Source organism: Anguilla anguilla, chromosome 3 (genome assembly GCF_013347855.1).
Source record: "Anguilla anguilla isolate fAngAng1 chromosome 3, fAngAng1.pri, whole genome shotgun sequence".
In the NCBI taxonomy this organism is placed as follows: Eukaryota; Metazoa; Chordata; class Actinopteri; order Anguilliformes; family Anguillidae; genus Anguilla; species Anguilla anguilla.
Window position 1 is genome coordinate 25682011 of NC_049203.1, and position 22347 is coordinate 25704357.

General features: G+C 38.7%; 1 protein-coding gene across 3 annotated transcripts in view; it reads right to left on the minus strand.

Annotated features, from left to right (window-relative positions):
- Positions 1 to 208: 208 nt before the first annotated feature.
- Positions 209 to 22347, minus strand: part of LOC118222774 (dermatopontin-like) — a 39737-nt gene continuing 17598 nt past the window's right edge. For all 3 annotated transcript variants that reach the window (XM_035408600.1, XM_035408599.1, XM_035408598.1), the window contains 5 exons: positions 11468 to 11539; positions 10481 to 10756; positions 3115 to 3240; positions 1848 to 1955; positions 209 to 620 (listed from right to left, as the gene is read on the minus strand). In XM_035408600.1, coding sequence (XP_035264491.1) covers positions 554 to 620; positions 1848 to 1955; positions 3115 to 3240; positions 10481 to 10756; positions 11468 to 11472 — 582 coding nt within the window. In that variant the 5' untranslated portion in view covers positions 11473 to 11539 and the 3' untranslated portion in view covers positions 209 to 553. The remainder of the gene's footprint in view (positions 621 to 1847; positions 1956 to 3114; positions 3241 to 10480; positions 10757 to 11467; positions 11540 to 22347) is intronic.

Sequence of the window (22347 nt, forward strand, 5' to 3'; positions counted from 1 at the left end):
TATTAGGCTGTAATGTTTTATATTAAATATTGAACATATTAAAGATTTAACTTCTGTGTTTAATGTTTGTATACATGTTTTACACACAGGATACAAATTCATTCAAATTCAACATTCCATTGGATATGGTATAGCAAGCCTAAAAAAACATTTTAATTGTTCATTAACAACAATTTACTGAATGTAAAATATAACAAGACAGTTACACTTGCTTTGTAACATAATTTTATTAGATGTTAATGTGTGGATATGCTTTTTCAATACAACTCATGTTGGAAAATCAAACAAATTAATATGCAGTATATCTGTGACTGGTTCAGCAGTTCACCATTCATAATACTGCTTTGCTGAATCAAAGGAAACAAATAACATACAAAGGAAATAAAGTAGATAGAAATCCTCTTTTCACTCATTTTATGAAAAATCATATTTTCATCCTTTCTGTTAAATCACAAGCAGCAAGAGGAGCTCGTCATAGAATGTCACTCATTTTGGAGGATCGGAGGAGAAGAAGCTGGGTTTCTTCCTCAGTTCAAAACTAATCCACTGGCCTTTAGAAGTTTTCAAATTTACAGTCAAAATCAGTCATTCTGCATAAGATGTACTTCCACTGTCGATCTCTGCAACAGATAAAAAATATTTGAATGAATGAATGTATTCAAAAATGCTATGTAAAAAGTTGTGTAAGTTGTGTAAGTCGCTCTGGATAAGAGCGTCTGCTAAATGCCTGTAATGTAATGTAATGTAAAAATAATAATAATAATTATAAGAAGAAGTCATATATTTCTATACATATATTTATTTTATAAATTGGGATGGCAGGTATGTTATGTTATAGCCTATGTTAAAATGTTATAATTGGTCACTCTTATTTTAATTCCTAAATTAAATTTATAACAGTATTGTTTTCTGGAAGAACGTTATATTTCTTAAAATTTGTTTTTAAATTAATAAAAAATGGAAACACATAGCCTGCATGCAATGGACATTTAATGTTAATGTTTTTTTTTGAAACACAGCTGTTCAAAATTCCATTTGTGAATAATGGAAATAACAAAGTTTTCAGGTTTTTTTTTTTTTTTTTTTTTTGAATAAGGTTCAGTGTTTACTTCTTTAGTTTTTGGTGGTGTTGAAATTCCAGTGTTCTGTGGGCCCATAAAGGAAGTGGCTTCTGATAGAATTTCGAAACAGGCCTCCATGAGTCACCAACATGATGTAGACACTGACTTTGTAGGCTGTTACATTTGTGAGGGACTAACTTGATCCCTACAAAGGCAGCTGCCTACCTGGTGTGTTTGTCATTGATGGTTTTCTTCATTGCTAGCATGTTTTCACACTACAAACTCTGCCAAACATATTCTGCCAAATTCTGCCAAACGTGTTTGTGCAATATATTTTCCCATCAGCAACACTGTGCTTGTCTGCTAACAATAGTATAATAGTGCATCACTAATGATGTCATCACCCCTTGCTTCTCCTTTGTGTATGCCTCCGTCATCTTACTTCCTGGAATAAGCGTGGATCAGTGCAGATTCCTCTTTCACCAGCCGCAAACTGGCCCACAATTCAATTGCAGCCAACCTTAGGCTAAATAACTTTTTTTTTTTTTTGGTGTGCTTTTGGGTTCAGAAAAAGCTTCCACGTCTATCAAAGGCATTTATTTTAAAGAGGAAATGTAGCCACCAAACAAACCATATGTGAAACTGAAAGCAACATAGCTGAAATTGCATTCTGAGCTCTCTACCATAAAGTAAAAGATAAAGCAGGAGAGGTAGGTAAGCGATTTCATAACATAGGTTCATGTATTCAGCAACCCAACCATGAGGTGTATGGAGATGTCAGCTGACCTGAGAACTCCGCTGAAGGTGGTTTGAGCCCCTCTGATGAAGTAGCCGTAACTCGGAACGACCATCTCCCCCTCTTCTTTGTGATATTGCGGAACGTCAGTGGTCTGCCTGTAGGAGAACTTAGAATCACTTGTGGATTCTGATGCATATACTCACAAACTGGTAGGTGAAGTGTAGTCACTTAGTATCAGGGTTGGGCTCAGTTCCATTTCCAATTCAAACAGTTCCAGAAACAATTCGTAATTCAATTCATGAATTGAAAAAGTAACTAGAATATAGTATATGGACAATTTATTTCTCATTTCCAGAATTTACTGAATTTGAAATGGAATTGACCACAACTCTGCAAAACAGGGTGTTTGGCAACCAATGTTTTTGATGAAACTGGTGGTAACAAGTTGTATTTTGGCATACATGGATCATAAAACTGTAGTATGCACTTTTCTCCACTGTATCTTTTTGTTAATTATGCATTGCCCTTGGTAACCAACCCTGTTCCTGGAGATCTACTGCCCTGCCTGTTTTTACACCAACCCTGACATGGCACACCTCCTTTAACAGGTAAAGATCTGCATTGAGTTAGTAAATTAGTAAACTCAGGTGTGCCAAATTAGGGTTGAAATGACAGTCTACAGGATGGAAGATCTTCAGTAAAAGGGGTGGTTGCCACAACGATCGCTCATGAAGCGTCAGCTTTTGAACTTGAGTTATTGCCGTCATGGAAGCTACCGCTAAACACACCCCAAAAATTACCCCTTTTTCAAAATCACTGAAGTCTCCTCCAGTAGGTATGCTAGCCAAAATCATAGTCAACTAGTCCTGTTCAGAATTTGTATACATGCATGCTGGGATGTCTCCTACTTCATTAATGGATAAGTTAATTTTGCTTCAGAAATATTTTCTGCCCATGATATTCTTATTGCCCCTGATCTATCCAGGTGTTTATATTTTTTTACTTCCTGTATATGAGCAGTGATAATATAATATGGATAGGACATTGGTGTTGTTGCCTTATGCATAGAAACCAAACAGGAGCTGTACCAATCATGGAGTACATTAGAAATAAGAATTATAACAATGGCGATAGAAACTGACAGTATCTAGGAAGTACAGTCGGAAAGTATCAACCAGTCAGAATTGTTGTTCTTCTATATGTTGTCAGAGAGTCACAATATCAACTGTGATTGGTGTGAGAGGGGACAGCTGTAATGTCCTATCTCAAATTTATTATCCTAAATATGTTGCAAACGGATGATCAGTGGCTTACCAGCAGGAATATGGGCACCGGCGGCTGTATCGGCAACAGTAAAATTGCCATTCACGGTCCAGAAGCCCAGGGAAGTACCAGCTCTGAACCCCTGCCACTAGCCCATTATTGGAGCATTTGGAAGTCCTGCAAAAGAGCACAGTGGTAATCATGAGAAGATGTTTGTGATGTAATAATGCCTCCGAAATATTGTGCCACCCACAATTCCATAGACCCCATTCCTTATAATAAGCTCTACATGTTCTCAAGGATAAGATAATAGGGATAAGACAACAGTCATGTCACCTTAATAGAATAAAACACAGCGGCGCTTCGCCAATTACAGATCACAGAGTATGCTGGTAACAACCATCAAACAAAATGTACCATGAAATAGCCAGAAAGTATCCTCCAATCACTGTCTGTGTCCTATTGGCTGTTACTTATGTCCACTGTGCTTGGTAGAGCTCCTCTTTTTTGAACAAGGTGACTTCATGTCTGTCTTATTCATATTTTTAAAATCTCTGCTTTCTCTGACTTTGAGTCGTATATGTAAATGAGTCATACTTGAGGAACACTTGCGGTAGAAGTAGATTATAGAAATAGTTGACCCTCGCTCTGTTTCGAAATCATTTCCATCTGCCACTCTCAGAACTGAGCACAGACTCCAGGGATATGTGCTTGAATGGCTGATCTGTTGATTGTAATACTTGATGGCAGGTAATTAAAATTGCCTGGCATTGATTCAAACTGTCAACACTACTACTGCCATTGATGAGGTACAAAACTGGGTAAGCTACGGGAGAGAAAGTGAGATTGTGTCTAACGAAACACTGCTGAGCTGGATATGTTGAAGAGGTGCTCTGTGCAAATGGAGTTTTACATGAACATGTTCACACTGTTTTGCAGTTTCTGCAGTTTTACATAAACATAAACATTTGCTGATGCCCACCCCTGAACAATCAGTCTTAGACTCCACTACTTTGTTTTAGCAAAAGAAGCCTGACATTTAGTAAAAATCGCAGTGGTACCGTTGACCATTCTAAAATGTGATATTTCCCTCAGCATATATTATCTTTATGCTGAGTCATTTTAAGTGATAATAATCCTCATTTCTATCATCTGTCTTTACTCTGGGGACACGTTCCCGCTCCTAACCTGAACATAGATACTGCTTAATTAAACTCATTTTCCTCAGAGTGCTTTAGATTCGTGGAGAAGCTCGTGTTTTCCATTTTTTCAGGATGTCAAGGTCAAGTATCAAAATTTGAGAGGGATTAATGTTTCTCTTTTTTTCTCATGTTGAGAGAACAACCCGAGAAAAAAATTGTCTCAGCTTTCAACAGCTGGTAATTCCTCCTTGGGGTTGCACTCCTTTACCACAGTGACCTTTCTCGAAGCTGAAAATTAAGAGGGATCTTTGGTCACTGCACCCAGTGGGGTGTGTCCTGGCAGTGACTGCTAGGCTCATCTCTGTGGATTAAAATGAACAGGAGATAAATACATTGATAAAGGCTCTGGATTCTGCCCTGGCAAACATCCACCACAGAGCTGATTATAGCTGATGTTTTCCTGGATAAGAAGGGTCTACCCTGAGCTGAATTAGCCCATGGAAAATCCCACAGTGAACCACAGTGAGCATGCCCACCCTTTATGGGAATGGACCATGCTGCAATATATAAAATAAAATATATTACAAAAGTATTGAAACACTTCACAATAATATATTTACGAGAAATATATAAACGATTGCTGCCTTTGTAGTACATTTTTTTTAAGAACACACATATTTAGCATTATATTTTCAGAAAATCAAAATATTTCCAATATACTGCAATACATTCAATTTCTGTAAGGGCAAGAACATCTGGGTTATAAATACTCACATACTATGAGTCTGCTCTTATTTCTTCATTGTACTTGTATAGCATGGTTGCCAAGTACAAGTGAAATGCATTAGGAGCTTTGATTAGGGGCACTGTTAGATGCTAGCATGCATGCTCTCACAATGGTTTCCTCAGGCTATACTGTAGTACCAAACCAAATCAGAGAGGGGTACATTGTTTAATGAAATGCACATAAAAGGATGTGTCCTGACAGGGTATTGCAACCAGAGAAATGCTCTGGTCTGGATTTCACAGAGCAACAATACAGGACCGGAAACATTAATGGAACTGTTGCAGGAAGCACGGGAAAAAGGGTTGACATTCATTTCTCTGGATTGGCTATAACAAAAACTGAACAAAGCAAACTGACCACTTCTGACAAAAGCCAGGAAAGATGGAGTACAATGCTCCCAGGACACAGAGGGAGGTGAGAGGGAAGTGTATCAGGAGATTATGAGGTCTCCCAGGGTCATTATTGGACAACAGGGAACCATAGCCATGTCAAACAGAAGGGGGGGGGGGGGGGGGGGGGGGGCTGTCGGAACCAATCATGGACCAGGGTCAGGGTTTGTTGGGAAACAATTACCACAGACATAGGCAACAATAAATCATGCAAGAATAGCATCAGAGAAGCAATTTACACCCTGTGAATACTGAAAAATGTAAATGTGTTTAAAAAATATCATTAAACGAATTATGTGGTATAGGGATGGTTGTGGCCCTACATATTCGCATAAAGCATTTATACCAGCAGCCAGCTCTGCATGTAACAGACAGGTTGTTGGTCAAATTTATTCTGAAAATAAGGAATTTCTCAAAGTTTTCTTGTGAAAGACCAACTACACTTCAAGTAAAGGTCTGTACCCATAAAAAGTTGTTCTTCTGTGGCCGTAACCCTTGAAATTCATTCTCACCTCAAGGCTGCATCATTATGACTACACATTACAAAAAGTAACTTGCAGCAAAGAACTGAGATGATGAAAGAGCGATTTATGAATGTACATGCAGTATGGTGTTACTGACCATGTGACTCGATGGTGACCACCATCGTGATGGAAACACACAGTGGCAAGAAAAGATGGAGGAAAATCAGCCCTTCATTCATTCTGACTTCAATGCTATTTATTTTTATCATGCGATGTGGAAAAATACATGGCAACTCAATGCAGAATAGCCTATTTGGTTAGCAATCCCCAATAAGATAACTCTGAAATGCCATTTTAAACCATAATCAATCACCTCTGTAATGGCAATAGCACAGCCTCAAGCCCAAATGGATTAGAACTAACGATAAGCTGGATAAAGGTAAGTCAGTTCAATGGGAAATAATGCAGCTTACATCAGACTCTGCTGTTGCTGGCCCATGCCAGGTGTACAGTAGGGGACTAATTAGTACTTAATAAGCACCTTGTCTGGATTTGTGTGCCCCCTGTGTTTGTTCTTTGATGACTGAATCACGGTGCTGCAGGAAAATAATTAACACCAGGTTTCATAAAAGCAGCTTCTCTTCGGGGGGATGTGAAGAGGGGGCCTTGATGACTGCTGCGGCACTAGTCAGTGAAGAGAGGCACTGACCAGATCAGCTGATGCCAGCCGTCAGCCGGACACTACAGTGGTCCCTTTGCGGCACCAAGCTATCACCAACATCACCTTGACAGCTGATCCTCATCTCATCGGCCTAGCCTTCACTGCCTGCTAGTGTACTACTCTCATACCAATTTGCAAAACAATGGCAGACTGACAGCTGAGTCAATGGCAGACCACTACTGGGTGGCTGGCTGGAATTGCATATTAGCCAGCTGGGCTCACATTATAGTGTCATAGTATATAGCTACCAGACCTGAAATTGGTGGGAATTCACCCTTCACATTTTGTGGCAGATGTGACAGTGCATAGTCTCTAATTTGTCTCCTCACTGTAATCAAGTGCGTTTTTCATTACGAGGGCCAGAAGATTCACCGTGAACACTTTGCAGATTCGATGTTATGCATGCTAATAAGAGAAGCCCGACAAGGACGATTTTTGTTTAATGAGGAACGAAGCGCATGCGAATTTAATGTGATTTGTCTACCAGCACAATCTTTACTAGTCTCATCAATCAACACATTTGTGTTCATTCTGCGTATCCATGCATGTGCATGCTCACATGGATGCATCTTATTTGCTCTAGTGCTGATTTTCAACAGCACGAGAGTGAACCGTGGGAAGCATGTCGCAAGCTAATGCGTTTTCCAATTTGTCCCCAGTTCGGAAAACATACTCATCATCGTAACTTATGCCTACAGCTATGGAGAGCACAGACAGGCATGTGCTCTCCTAACAAACACATGGCGTTAGCTGATGACTCTTTCTGGTCCATAAACTGAGCTTCGATACACTACAGACTCTTCATGTGCAGCTTGAGCCAGCAGACTGTTGGCACTCAACTCATCAGCGAGGATCACTGCTTGATGTGATACGCCCTGAATCCCCCTCCTGGGGTGACACCACGACCAATTAGCATGCTGCAGGGCTCCTGGCCACAGTCAGAGCGGTTATGACATGCTCTGGAATAGTGACAGAAATTACTGATGTTGAGAGCTTAGAATTATTGAAATCTGTCTGACATTTTTATCAAAAATTAGTTATTGAGATGGAAATTCTTTTGCGGTCTGTTTCTCCATAAAACCGATTATACAATTAAAACACGTTAAACTAGCGCAGATGAAAGACAAAACAATGCTATGGTATGGAATTGGAACATCTGGAAACTTGCTATCTCAAAAGTAAACTCACACATCTGGAGGCAGAACACTTTAATTAGGACATGATTTCTTATCGAAATGGAAACATCAACAATATTTTTAGATGAAAGGAATGTCTGTTTTGTGTACATGCACTTGCTAAGTGCAGTAAATACGTTATGTGATGTAATGTTTGCTTTGATGTTATCTGCTTGAAGAAGTCTGGCAGTTAGTCCACGGAATTTATTTATTTATCATTTTGATGCTTTGAGAAACTAAAATGCATGTTGCTAAGCTGCACAGATGTGCCATAACAAAGATGGAAATGGGAGACTTTACTGAGCATGTGTTAAAACTTTATGGCAGTTTCAGTCTGAGGGGAGACAGAGACTGCCATAGAGATACTTATACATAGGGAAAACTTTATTGGCCTTAAAATTTGAGCTGCTTTGGCAAAGTCTTGTTTGAATAGAACACATTTCCTGAGCCTTGAGTAAACCAGTTTCTAAAAACAATAGCATTTCATTTTCCAACAAACCTAAGGTGTTCCCTCAAGATGTTATAACAGCCACATAACAGGAAACTCCTAACCCAATCTTTCCTGTGCAATACTCTGGAAATAAGGGAAAATGTTATTGTAATAAGCCATGTAAATACTCTTTGAAGATTTTTTAGAGATCAAATGCCAGATGCACAAGTCCGCATATCTCTTTTCCATAAGTAAGAGAAAGATATACTACTTACGGGACATTAAACTGTTGCGAGTACCACAACAAAATGACCCATGATTTTCAAAGCGGGGTGGATGGAAAACACGCAATTGCACTACCAAGGAAATAGCTACAGTGTGTCATCTGGGTTATGTATGTTTAAACTTTGTTATTTATATATAATTCTGACATTTTTTTATGGAAATGGAGCTCAATAGAGTGTCACAAAGACACAAAGATAATTACAAATTACCACTGCCAATAAGCTTGGAATGTCTTAAAATGACTTGAAACCATACAGTAATGTGATGCAGTCCATTTAAAAGCCAAGCAATGTGTAAACTTGTCAAGAACCATGGCAGCTGTCATAGCTGCAGGAGGAAGACACCAACAGCATGTACAGCATGCAAGAAAGATACTTGTATAAGGGTATCTTTCTTAGGGTTAGCATAGGCAGAAATTATTTGTCCTTACAGACAAGTCTGTCATCAAGAAATTCTAGAATTGAATAAGATGAACTTGTGACATCTACATTGATTTCTGCCATGCTTTAAGTATATTTAGACCTAACCTTCCATTTTTCCATACAACCATGCTATTTAATAAAAATTTACTAATTGTTCCAGTTCCAGTTCTATGAATAGAGGTAGTAAGTTGTTCCAATAACTATTGATGAGTTTTATTAAACAAATCTTGTCTGTGGAACAGTGGTTCCTTTTTAGTCATTATTATTCATGTTGCATTATTTATTATCCCTTGAAAAATGCTAACTTCCAAATTAATGTTATTAATGGATAATAGTGGCATATTTTATTTTTGGACCCATCTCTCTATGTTTAATGATAGGAATTCACTTCAAATATCACCAAGATTGGACTAGATTTCCATGCTTCATTAACTTCCCAGTAGTAGCCTTATGAGAAACACATTATTAATTTTATCCAAATTGTTATTGAAGTTTGACAGTCAAGGAAAAGGTGATTGTTTAGTTTACAATTGACCTGATTAAGACACAATAAATCAAACGGTACTCAATAAAAACTAATTGTTATAAATTGAACCATATAAAACCATATAATTTTCTCCCAAGCAGAAACTGGTGTCAAAGTACAACTAAGTGGCTAATGTGTCTGAGTACTCAACATATTACATTTGTCTGCCACTTTTATACATTTCATTCACAGTTCATATTCTACAGTCTGACAAAACTCATGTTGACATTTTTTGGGATTCAATTATAAATATGGAGTTGGGAACATCATAGTCAATAAATACCACAAACCATTTGATATGTACAGTATATGATATATGCATAAATATAAATTTTAAAATAAACAGACAGGATCACCTCAGCACATTGAAGTTGAAAAATACCATAAATCAGTGCCTGCAGTGGGCTAAATCATTTAGACAGCCATCTCCGAGGCTGTGTTCTTCACACCTCATTGTAATTGCGGTGCACTAATCACCCATGCATGGCCACTGCCATGTCCAAGTGTAATTTCTCCCACTTCCCCTGACCCATTCTGCTAACCCTCACCAGAATGTACCGTATCTACCCAGCAATTTGGTTAGTGATAAGTCTCAAATAATGTATATTTTATGTGGATAGACTACATTTTTATCCATTTTGTAATCATACGTACAGAATTAAAGTTGGATTAACATTGTGCACACTGCAACAGGTCTTGCACATACAGTTATCATTAGCATGCTCCTCTGCCCCACCCCCAAAACTCCTTGCCACGTATTGATAGACATTCATCTTTCAATATCACATTAAGATACTGACAATGTTTTTCTGCTGTCTGTTTTATGAGAAATCCAGATTTTGTTAGGTCATAGCAAAGTCAAAGGCAAATTTCCTCTTCGCGTGAGTAAGTTTATATTCTAGTTTATTTATCACAGGCTTGGGAGCAAGAGAGAGATAGACAGTGAGAGAGAGAGAGAGAGAGAGAGAGAGAGAGAGTGGACACTAAACCTAAGACATAAAGCCATGTGTGTACAACCCTTGTCTCATAGATCTACAGAGTGAGAGAAAAAGAGTGATAGACACACGGAGTCCTACCATTCCATGCCGGCTCGGTTGATGTCGTCCCACCAGCACTCGGTGACCTCACCGAAGCCTTGGGGGGTGGGTTGGCAATCGAAAGACCAGAGGCGGTCGGATCCCTCCTCCGCGCTGTAGTGGCTCCGAATTGCCACCAGAAGCTGGCCATGGGGGCACTGGAAGTTGAAGCCCTGCCGGTATACGTTGACCCAGGGCCCCTCCGGCATGTTCCTGTACTGGGCCGACACTGTGGCCAGCAGGGGCAGAGCCCAAAGCAGGAGCGCGGGATGCATCCTGGACAAACAGCGGCAGGGAAGAAATACTGAGCTCTCCGCTGCTCTCTGGCTCTGTTATAGGCTTCTCTGTGGACATGGGGTTGCCAGATGTTTTATATGCAATGCAGGGCCGGAGCCCGTATCTAATTTGGAGCCATGGAGGCTGATCTGTTTTAAAGGGATAGTTCACTTTATACCACATCTGGTAAGCATTGCGATTGTTTCAGTTTTATTATACATTTTTAATTGGCCCATAATTTTTTTTTTTTTAATGTGTGTGCGATGAAGGATATTTCAGATGCCTTCAGAAGTTTCCCCCTCCCACCCCCATCCTAAACAGTCTTTTACAAGAGAGCGTGAGAATTTTGTAAGGACAACTTAAAATATGGCTAAATGTGCACCAGTCATGTGAGAAAGACAGAAGGTAAACTATCAGCTTACGCAATTTAAGATTTTAGAGGGAGGAGTCTCTGTGTGAAATGGTCCTCACTGAGAGCATGCTAGATCAGACCAAACCGTCTTGGACTCTTCCTGTTTTATATCTTCTATTTGCTGTATAAAATTTTATAAATGATAAATTTTATTTTGCAACCAATAAAAAAAATGTTTTTCTATGCATTCTCTCAGGCACAAACAGGCTCAAACACATACAGAAATGCATAAACAAATGTTCTTCGTGCCACAGTGAGGTGACATTACAACGAAACATCGAGAACCCTCTGCTGCTTACATCATAGGAACGGCTCCACCCCAGAACACCGTGACCTCCAGAAAGGCAGGTCGTGCTGAGGAATGTCTGTATCTGTAAAAACGAGAAAAAAAACAAAAAAAACAAGCTGTTTAAAAAAAAGATATTGACACATCTTATCAAGTTGTCTGGAAAGCGGAGTAAACTTGCATGCCTGCTGCACTCAGTTTGCATTGCACTTGATTTTACAATGTATATATTTGAACCCTCTGACAGTATAAACAGCATTAAATCAGTTTAAATCAGGTTAAATCAGTTTACAGCTAGAGAAAGTGGCACCACCGTCTCTCACCATGACGACACAAGTTGTGCAAGAATTTTCAGACAGACATTCAGACTACCAAACTAAAAAGGTTGCCTAACACACCTGGACTATCCTGTTTCTGACTGCATGCCCTGGAAGACCTGAAACTGTACTTAGGTCTGTGTTCGCGCCCCTCGTGAAAAAAAAAAGCTTTAAACGGCATTATATTGTAAATATACCATATTTGAAACTCATGTGTATTTGTAGTATATATAAAATGTTGCAGCATCTGAAATCAGCAATAATTTGTATATTTGACCATATGATGTAAAGTGTTACAATATATTTATGATCAGTTATTTCAATATATTTTCAGTAGACTATATACCATTTCTGTAAGGGAGGGCTTTGTCCTTCACTATGAATGTTCACAAAAAATGTCCTTCCTGAATGGTTTTATTAAGGTTACAGAGCTTAGCCTGCAGGGAAGTATTTAGGATGACATTGCATCCACTTATACTCTTATTCCTCTGATCTTCAGAAAATTTCCTATACAATAAGTGGTGAACTTGTAAGTGAACCTAGTGTAAGCAGAGATGGGTCTATCATTTAAGATCTGACATCAGAGTCATTTTCAGTTGTATTTATTTGGTCCAATTAATTAATTGGGATTCAAATTCAAGGTACCTTCAATGGTGTAACCTGCTTGGACACAGGTGAATATCTGAGCACATCAATCTAGTTTCTCATTGACCTTCAGAAGGGTTTTTAAGGAACACACCCAAGGGCTGCTATTGGTTTGACTAAAACAGATTTACTACAATGTCAATATCGATCTTATACTTGGACTGAAGCAATTACATTATTATTGTATGATAGCATTAATTCAATGTGTAAAATAATAGTATATCATTTTTCCTACCCAGCTAGCAAGCCAGCATGGCCCACTAGCTAGCTGTCCACTATCAGCAAATTTGTTAGTCCACCAACTCTTAACATTGTTAAGTGGTGGACCACAATCGACCGCAATTCGCTGGCAGACGGTTGAGCTGTGGCAGTGGAGATGTAGAACTGCTGTTAAGAAAATGCTAAATAGTTGATGAACAGTCCTGTTGCTAATGGACTGCTCTTGTGCCACTTTGAGAAACTCTGGCAGATTGACAACGGTCCAGTTGGTGCTTGACTGCTGGAAAAGGACAAGTTCAGAGGAAATTTCTCTCCCAGTGGGCTTCAGTGACAAATGTTTTTTTTCTTATGGGCAGCATGCTATGTGTCTGGTTTGAGCCTGAAAAAGAAATGGTCAACGAACAAAAAAGGTATTCATTTTCAGGACAGGGGGCACAAAGAAGCAGTTGCAAATCTATTGTTCAAAGACTACCTTCGACTGAGCTAGAGTTAGTCCGAGAGTAAGAAAAAAAACTGACCATTTTAATCTGTTCCAACGACTTTGATTCTGCAGGAAAAGTGCCACTTGCAAAAGGTCTAAAAATAAACAATCCAAAAATAGTTTGTGAGTCGCATTGTGAGGAGTCCTGTTGGAAAGAGGGGGTGGAGTATTATAAATAATATATTTCTTATCTTTATCCACTTTACATTTGGAAAAAACTTATATGGTCTCTAGAATTATTTATTGTAAGGAATACTCTATTGTGATCTGAACTTACTCTGTTTATAAAAAGTCAAAATCTGGATCAAGCAGATATGTACAACCACCGAACCCAGTTTTGAGAATAATTTCACAGTTCTGTGGCTTTTGATATGGGGTGGGGTGCAATACAGCAGCTAAACTCTTCTGTCTGCCTGTCAGAGAGTCCAAACTTCCATACAGTTTTTTTCACTTCTAAATATTATTCTGAGGTGAAAGTGGGCTACATAAAAATAAATTGATTCCTGGAATGAGAGAAAGTTCAATTAACTGCAGACAAGTCATATGTGGCAAATGTAACACCAAGATTCAGGTCAGATATTTTATCCCTTCTGTAAGATATACTAATGGAAACCATAACATTTTTCAGGTCAGCTCAGTCTAAATGACTAATTCAATTGTGGTGCTTCTCTTGTTGTGAAAGAGGCAGATTTGTACACGTGAATCCTTGCGCACAAAACACTGAGTATTAAACTCCTTTGGGAAAGGTGTGGCTACAATCAGGCCTGCGGTTACACTCTTCCTGGCTGTACCAAAATCGCCATTTTGAAATTGAACGAAAGCTTGGGCCATCTCTGTAAAGCCCTGTCAACACCACAAAGACAAACAAGCAGCTGTTTTCTGTCTGTGGCTTTGTTCCCCTGAGTCTGTCGTGAGCGTGCTGCTTGCTGTACTGCATTTGCCTTCAGCTCCTGATAAACAACTCCCCAGTCCAGCTCGGTCTGCTGCACCCACAGATAATGCTGTCTGCAGCATTGTTTGTTTTTCTTCTTTTCTGTACTGCTGTATGCCCGTCACACATTAAGATAATGGGCCGCACCCCTTAGAAGCTTGTTTCTCTTTAGCAGGCAGTTCAGTAACATCTTTGATCTATTTGCGCTCATTTTCAGTAATGAATTTTGTTTGAGTAATGCTCTTTGCAGTCTAGTGAGGAAGACTCTTTCTGCTCTTCAGAATGACAGTAGTAGCTCAGCCAATAATCTGGTCTGTTATCTCTTTACAAGAAAACAAAAATATATTGAGCGCTAGCATAGATGGTTATGGGCCATTCCACAGGCCTCTCTTCAATTAAATAAGTGATAGCTGCAATTTTAGTGCAGCTATCCAGGATTTGTTCCTTGTGCTTTCATAAGTATCCTTTGCTATTGAATGTGGAAACAAGTATTCTCAAGCTAGGCTAATTATTCATCACAATGTAATGATAAGTTAATGATAACGTGGATAATACTTCTTGAATTAGGCCTATATGCCTACACAGCGCTGTTCCAAGAATGACATAGAACCTGCAATAACAGCATATCACAGCTCACAAGATAACACTGTCATAATGTCTGCAGTGAATATTTACAAACCACACTTTAAAATAACAAAAAAAGGATTGCAGCATACAGTACATGTTATGACAGTGCTATGACATCTGTTACGAGCGGTAAAGTGCTGTCATGACAGGCTATGACAGAACATTATGCTCTGTGTTATTGACAGTGTAATATAGGCTTCAGGGCATATGGTATTGCCATAAACTGTAACCTTTTTATGTGGGGGGGGGGGCAACTATAGAGGGTATGCACATGACGTCACAGTAGGTGGAAGTCACTGCGGTTACACCCAATGAGTGGCAGAAAGACTACTGAGTGATAGCGTTAGCGTTCAGCTTGCATGCCGTGAAAATGCAAAAAACACATCTAAAATGGGGAAGAGCTGTTGTGCAATTGAGTGTACTAATAGATTCAACAAGAAATCGGAGCTATCTTTTTTACAGACTGCCGAAAGCTAAAGAAATGGATCAAATGGATCGCTGCAATTTGCAGAAACACCTGGAATCCAGGCACCGAAACGTGGATTTGCGGTTGTCATTTTGTGTCAGGTATGTTGGATTTTTGGGTAAAATCATACCTTAAGAGATGTACTGTATTGACTACTCATCAATTAAATATTTAGCATCTTTCATTTATATTCTGTGTAACTGTAAAGTTTTTGTCAGCATTTATTAAAAAAACATCCATGACGATGAGCCTTGTGTTCTACAAACAAAGGGGGGGTGGTTAGATAGTATTAGCTAGCCAAGCATATAAATTATTAAGGTATGATTTTACCCAAAAATCTAACATACCTGACACAAAATAACAACCGCAAATCCAGGTTTCGGTGCCTGGATTCGAGTTGTTTCTGCGAATTGCAGCGATGCATCGCTTCTCTTTTCTTTAGCTTTCGGCAGTCTGTAAAAAGATAGCTCCGATTTCTTGTTGAATGTCCATGGACCACTGTCTCTTTGGTAAATTGTAAGGATCATGGTCGAGTTCAACTGCCTTTAATTTAAGCAGATAATCGTTCGGTTTACTCCCGGTTTGCAGTTTCCCCTACTAAAGGCATCCATGTGGCAGCATATTTTGCCACTCAGTCCTGACTGAGGGGGCGTATTCCGGTGGGAAAGTGATGTCAATGCATACCCTCTATTGGGGATGTGCCACAAGTTGGGATTGTGTTCTGAGGACTGGAAGTGGGGAATATTTCAGCAGGAACATACTGTGCAGTTACTGTTAGTCTTGTCAGAAGTGTAGGATTGTAGCTGTAACTGCAGGAAGGACATACTCAGTCTCTCTCTAGTGAAGCTAAGCTGAGTGGTTCCTTGCATCGGGGATCTGAGTGATGGCATGCCTAGCTAACCATATCCTTTTATTTATGTTCTGAGCCTGAGAAGGCTGTTGGGTTCGGATCCTGGCTTTGGACCACATCATTTACTCTCGCATAAATAGCATCATCAGTAGAGGGCTGTGTCCTCTCATCCAATGCACCACTGGACCAATGGACCAATAGACCAATGGCATGATATGTGATCAGGGGCTTTTCTACCCAAGGGTACAAGAGCGCATTGCCCTCACACTCTGCTTTACACTTTTGATAAATTATTTTTTTTAAATAATTTCACCTTTGCCTTTATATAATTCTGTTACAGACGCAAAAATGAAGAGAACCTGTTAAAATCATTTACATTATCAAAAATTCTGGGTCACTGAGGATTCATTGTCTATAACTGATATCTGCACAAGTTATAGCACTTCTCTAGGGCTAGGTTTCATTCTCCTACAAAGAATTTGAACCATCCACTCAAATGTAAATCAAACTTTGTTCTAACTGTTGTTAACATTAGAAAGAAGTGACTTCAATTTCACTTTGGTGCATATTTGGCGTTGCTGTCTAATACAGACAGCAATGCCAAATATGCACCAAATTTATGCACCAAGGGTGACTGCCATCAGCCAAGCTGTTTGCACGAATCTTTTAAGCATTCAGTTTTCTGTCTTACTCTTGTGCAATAGGAAGGAAGGACAGATTTCCATCTGAACAGTGAACATAAGAGATTTTCCAGCCCGTCAGATGAATGGAATAAATGCTCTTCTCCTCAGCAACACTCATAAACATCTCCTCAGCCCTTTCTATTCTGTTCAGTGTCTTGTTTACTTTAGTCTTTTAGACCTTTCATCTGCCTTCTTCAATGGATATAATTTCTGGAACATTATATTGTTAAACTGAATCATTGAACTGAATGTTGAATTATTCTGAAATCATTATTTACCATGCAAATAATCAATCAGTCTCACAATTTAATCCGAATATGGAGTTCTTTCATCTTATTTTAATATTAGTATGCTGAAGCTCTGAGGTTGTCATTTGGCTGACTGTCAACACTTGTGTCAATGGCTGATGTCATCAATCGCACATGCACTAAATCTGTATCTGTCAGTCACATCAGGTTCTCCTTTAGTTTCATGCCAATCACAGAGTTCAGTACAAGCATGCCACCTGACCCGCAATTCCCATCAATACGGCTGAGTAACCAATATCCGGGAACGACCATGGGTGGAAGGGAGAAGGGGGTATACTGTCCCTGAGAGAAAAACAAAGAGCCTGGTAGAGGATTTGTTGCGTACTCCAGAGTACTTTACACACCAAAGGCTTCTTGCTGTGCATCTAGCTGGCCCCTCAGAGCACTGCTTAATAAGGCTTCACTGATGAAATTATGAGGCAAGCCAAAAGGCCACCGTGCTTAGAAAACAAGACATGTTGCTCAAGGCTACAACCTCATTAGAGCAATGCATCATGGTCCTTTCAGGATATCTGTGAGGCCATGTGTGGGGCTGGGGGCAGAAAAGATGAGGTGAGGAGGACTGACGGCAGGGCTCATTGGAGAGAGGGAAGGGGAAAAAAGGCCTGAAAAGTCATCGTGCCTCAAGATTTCAAGATGACTGAAAGGTTTCCTCGTTTCTTTGTAAAACATTTTTTCCGCTTTTTGTTTCTTTATCAACCACAGTTGCAAACATTGAGCTTCCACATTACCTCCACATTATGGGCATTTATCTGTATTTCATTTCAGATTCATATTCAAATATTTAAAATAAAATCGCCCTTAAATATAGACTTGGAATGTTTTCCAAGTCTATATTTAAGGGCGATTTTATTCTTTTATTCTTTTTATTCATCTTGGCTCGAACTGAATCAAGGAATATCAGATCATTTGCCATGTTGGTTTGAACTGGCGAGCTGAGATTGATTCTCATGCAATTATCTTGATTTGACACACATGGATAACATGCTTGTGCAATTTGATTCTATGGCCAGGGAAATTAGACTGAGCTCATTCCGTCTTATTCACATTCATGGAATGGTTCACATTTGGACAATATTGATTTACTCCAGCCATAGCCATTTACTTCAGTGTCATTTCAATCAGAAGACAGGTGTACAGTCCTGCACACAATCGTGTGTGTTACTTGGCTGTGTACAAAAGAGAAAGGCAAGCGGAACTTCACCCAATTAAGGTTATTATGACGGAGAATTATTGTTTTTCTTCCCACTGAGTAGTTGTTTTTTTTTTTTTTTTTTTACACAAATTGCACAAATAGTTTATTTCTCAAAAACAATTTACAAATAAACTGTATTGAATGTTAAATTGATCTGTCCACCAATAATATTGTCAGATCGCTATGCCAAAAAATCTTTTAAAAAACTGCCGAAACCATCAATGATGCAGCCATACCCACTCCCAATGCACAAGTGATGAATAATGATGTCAGAAGCATATTTTAGATTCAGGACACAGCAAGTATGATGATATAACAACTTATGATTTTATGATCCTTCCAACATCGGCAGGTCAATAAAATATAATAATACTAAATTATAATTTAATAAAATATGAATACTTACAGTGACCTTGCAGTGAAGAGATTTGTGTATGGTAACAGTTATTTTAAGAGATATCTGGTGACCCTCTGTGACAGATAACCCACCTGCTGCAAGTGCAATGATTCAGATTTCTGCCAATGCTAATTTTCTATGCAGAAAAACACAGCTATCTCTATTCTTTCTTGGTCTAGGTGTCAAAATATTTTTCCCTGCAAGAAAGGTCTGCCTCTAACACAAGGTTCTGAGTTATCTCTGACATCAGCCCTGATATGTTAGCAGTGGGTCCAGCAGCGTTTCCCGAAGAACAATGAAAAAATTGGCATTGGTAGCTTCATAGACATCGTACCTCAAGATACTGTGACAGGGATAATACTGAGGGCTGAATTATGTGTTGTTTGAAAACTCATTTCATTACGTGCATCATTGAATACAGATCCCACTGAATCCAGCTCAGCAATGAACTCAGTCAATAGAGCGTTGTATAATTAATGCATTAACGTTGCATAATTAACGTTGCATAGTTCAATGAGCTTTGGAACAATATGCTATTCAATGAATAGCTGTATACTGCGGTATGTTCCATTTGTACAAAAAATTGATGTTTTGTAAAACATATTGGTAAATATTTACAGCCATGTATTTCAAAGAAAATATTGCTAAATCTGAAATGTAAAAACTGGAAAAATATATAGACCTATCTGTTTGAAAATACACCAAACAGGTGACAGGTGAGGGGTAGCTCCTTGTGTCAAACAAAAAAAAGTCAAATTAAATGTGGGCTATAGTTCTACAATCCAGTCAGTTTAGACACAAGTTAAGAAGTCTCTGTTCTCCTATGCAAATCCTATCAATTAAATAAACTACGGTTTCAGGGCATGACCACTTTTTTACGGGTTTCTGACTTCCTGAAACATATCACAATACACAGCTATGTGGGCTGGGAAAAGTTGGGAAGTTAATGGTCTGTTTTACTGCATCTCATTTCATTACAAGGAGACAGTCACATTGACAATGCAGGAGTTGGATTTGAGGTTAAAATGTAAAAACCATTTTGGCCAGAATTGCATACCGACAAATGAGCACCATCTCTTACCTTTTTCTTTTTAATTAATCATAAATGTGTCCGTGCTGTGAAATGACTTCCATTAGAGTTTTGGCACCTGCTCAGCGCTGCATTGAAACTTTGTGTTCTCTGTGATATTTTATGGATTCTTTCTGCCATCTACCAATTTAGCAGTCAATGCCCCTCCATTCCTTATACATTTTTAAACACACTGTTAGCATTTAATTTTACATTTCATTGTTTGTTTTTTTAAACAACCTGGCTCTTGAATATTTTACGCAACTTCTTAATGTCCTCCTTAACATCTTTGTCTTGTTATTCCATCTTCATTTTCTTTATCCTCTACTTTTCAAATAGTAATATTATGCGAACTATATTATAATAATTATTATTATTATTATTATTATTATTATTTATTTTATTTTTATTTTTTTTGCATTGTTCACTAACATGGCATGTCAAGCTGTGAATGGTACTGAATGGTATTAAAAAATATCTCTACAAGTGGCGGACCACAAGGTTAAGATGGGAACGCCATGTTTAGCTGTCACTTCAGCTGTCACCAGGTCAGGTCCTTATACTTTGAGTCTGAAATATACTTTCAGGCTGGGAATTACAGAAGCAAGAAGCTCATTTTAACAGTTTTGAGACGAACAATGAACAGAACAGAACAGTACAGAACAAGCACCACTTGGGGGCACTGGCTTGAAAACACTGGGATGAGAACTGAGTCCCATTTGACCAACAACCTGATCTCATGATTTGAATAGCAGGTATGCCATTCTGCTTGGTGGGGCGGCATGCCCCACACCTATACAGCACCGAGTGTTTGGCACTGTTCCAAGTTTCCTACAGAAATAACTACAATGACCACAGACTTTCAGCCCTAAAGAACGTAATTAACTTCTGTACCTTCTGACCTCATTTAGACAGAATTCACAACTTCACACGTCCACACGAAAAAGCCCTAAATTTAGCCATTTTTCCTTCTTTTCCTGCCGAATACATCATGACAAATGCACCACCAGCAATACCACATTGGACATTTAGCTGCATCTGCCAATAACAAAATCTGATCTAAGTAGCCAACTGCACAACACTCTAATACACAGTCAAAAGGACATTGTAAAAACTTTGGTAGTTGCCATCTTGCCAAAAAAACATGTTGTAGCCAGCTACATAGCCATGTTTGTTTCATTCATACAGCTGGCTGGCTTACACAGCTTACACAACTTAGCTACACAGCTTCATTAAACCAGCTGCATGGCTAGCTACCTTTTTAACTTGAGCTCAGTTCAGTTAAAATTAAAAATGAAACTAACATTACAACAGTGTAGCCAGCTAGCCAGCAGTGGCATATGGCATCAATGATGGACGAGATGGCTAACTAGCTGCCAGCTTAGCTAGTAGGTACCTAGCCATTCTTCTGGTATTTCATTACAACTATGCACAAGCTAGCAACCTTGCTGTTAACTTATAATTAAAACTAAAAAATACAGAACATTAGCTAGCAAACCAGTGACATTAACTATAGTTAAAAGTAACTTACAGCAAACCCAGTTAGCTGCCAGCAGTTAAAAACAGGGGGGTTCCCCTCAGAATCACTGTTGACATGTAGGGGTGGGGGGGATGGAGGGTCCTCAAAATCGATTAGCAAGAATTCCATAAATTAATCGGACTGGACATTACATTGTGTGGTTGGGACCACAAACCAGAACACAAACCTGAAAAACGGACATCTGGCAACCCTATTTGATAATGATTTTAGTATGAAGGATTACTTCTCTACAAACATTCAAAAGTAAAACGATCACTTCAGGGGGTAATATTGGGGGGGGGGGGGGGGATGATACTTATGACAACCATTTTCTTTGTCATCACCGATCATGAAATTCACCTATTGAAGCTATTGTTGTAAATTACCCAAACCCCAGCAAACAGTTATAGTATACATTTCACTTGTGCAGTGTGCATGTATGTTCATGCATGTCTCTCCAGATTTAATTATATTATTTTATATAACATTTATATGCATTCATATCATCAGTTACTCATAACAAACACAGTACAAAAACAAATGATCTCAAAAAAAACACGTACAAAAATGGCAAGTTACTCAGGCACATAGCACTGTCTATAAGCCATTGATTAAAACTTTCAAAATCTAGGTCTGCAATTAAAGGTATTGATATGAACATGAGGCCGAGTTACAACAAACAATACTGGCTATCTTAACTCACACAAATTGAACAAGCTCTATACCAAAGCAATGCTACTCATCTGTTTCTAAAATTATTTAATGTAATTTGGCCCTGTGTTTTTTCGTCTTACAATTTGAACATAATTAATTGCTAATAATGCTTTGTATGCGTGAGCAACTTGGCATTGTATTTTTGTTGAGACTACAATTTACAGCATCGGCGACAGGGGGCCAGATTGTAATTTATGGGAAAAGATCTTCAACTTGATCTGTCATGACTCAAAAATGAACATAGCACTGTGAAATGGACTCTTGCCCACATATCCTCCCAGGGGGAAACAATGTTATTTTAATTGAAATAATACAGATGGCCTAAATCAATGAGCAAAGCCTTGAAAATAACTCTGTGTGAATGTCCTAATGTTGGGGTCTCCTGTTGATTCTTAAAAAAGGCAGCTCTGTATTTTTAAATTAGAAATCTAATTGTTTCTAATTTAAGAATGACAACAAATACCATGAGAAC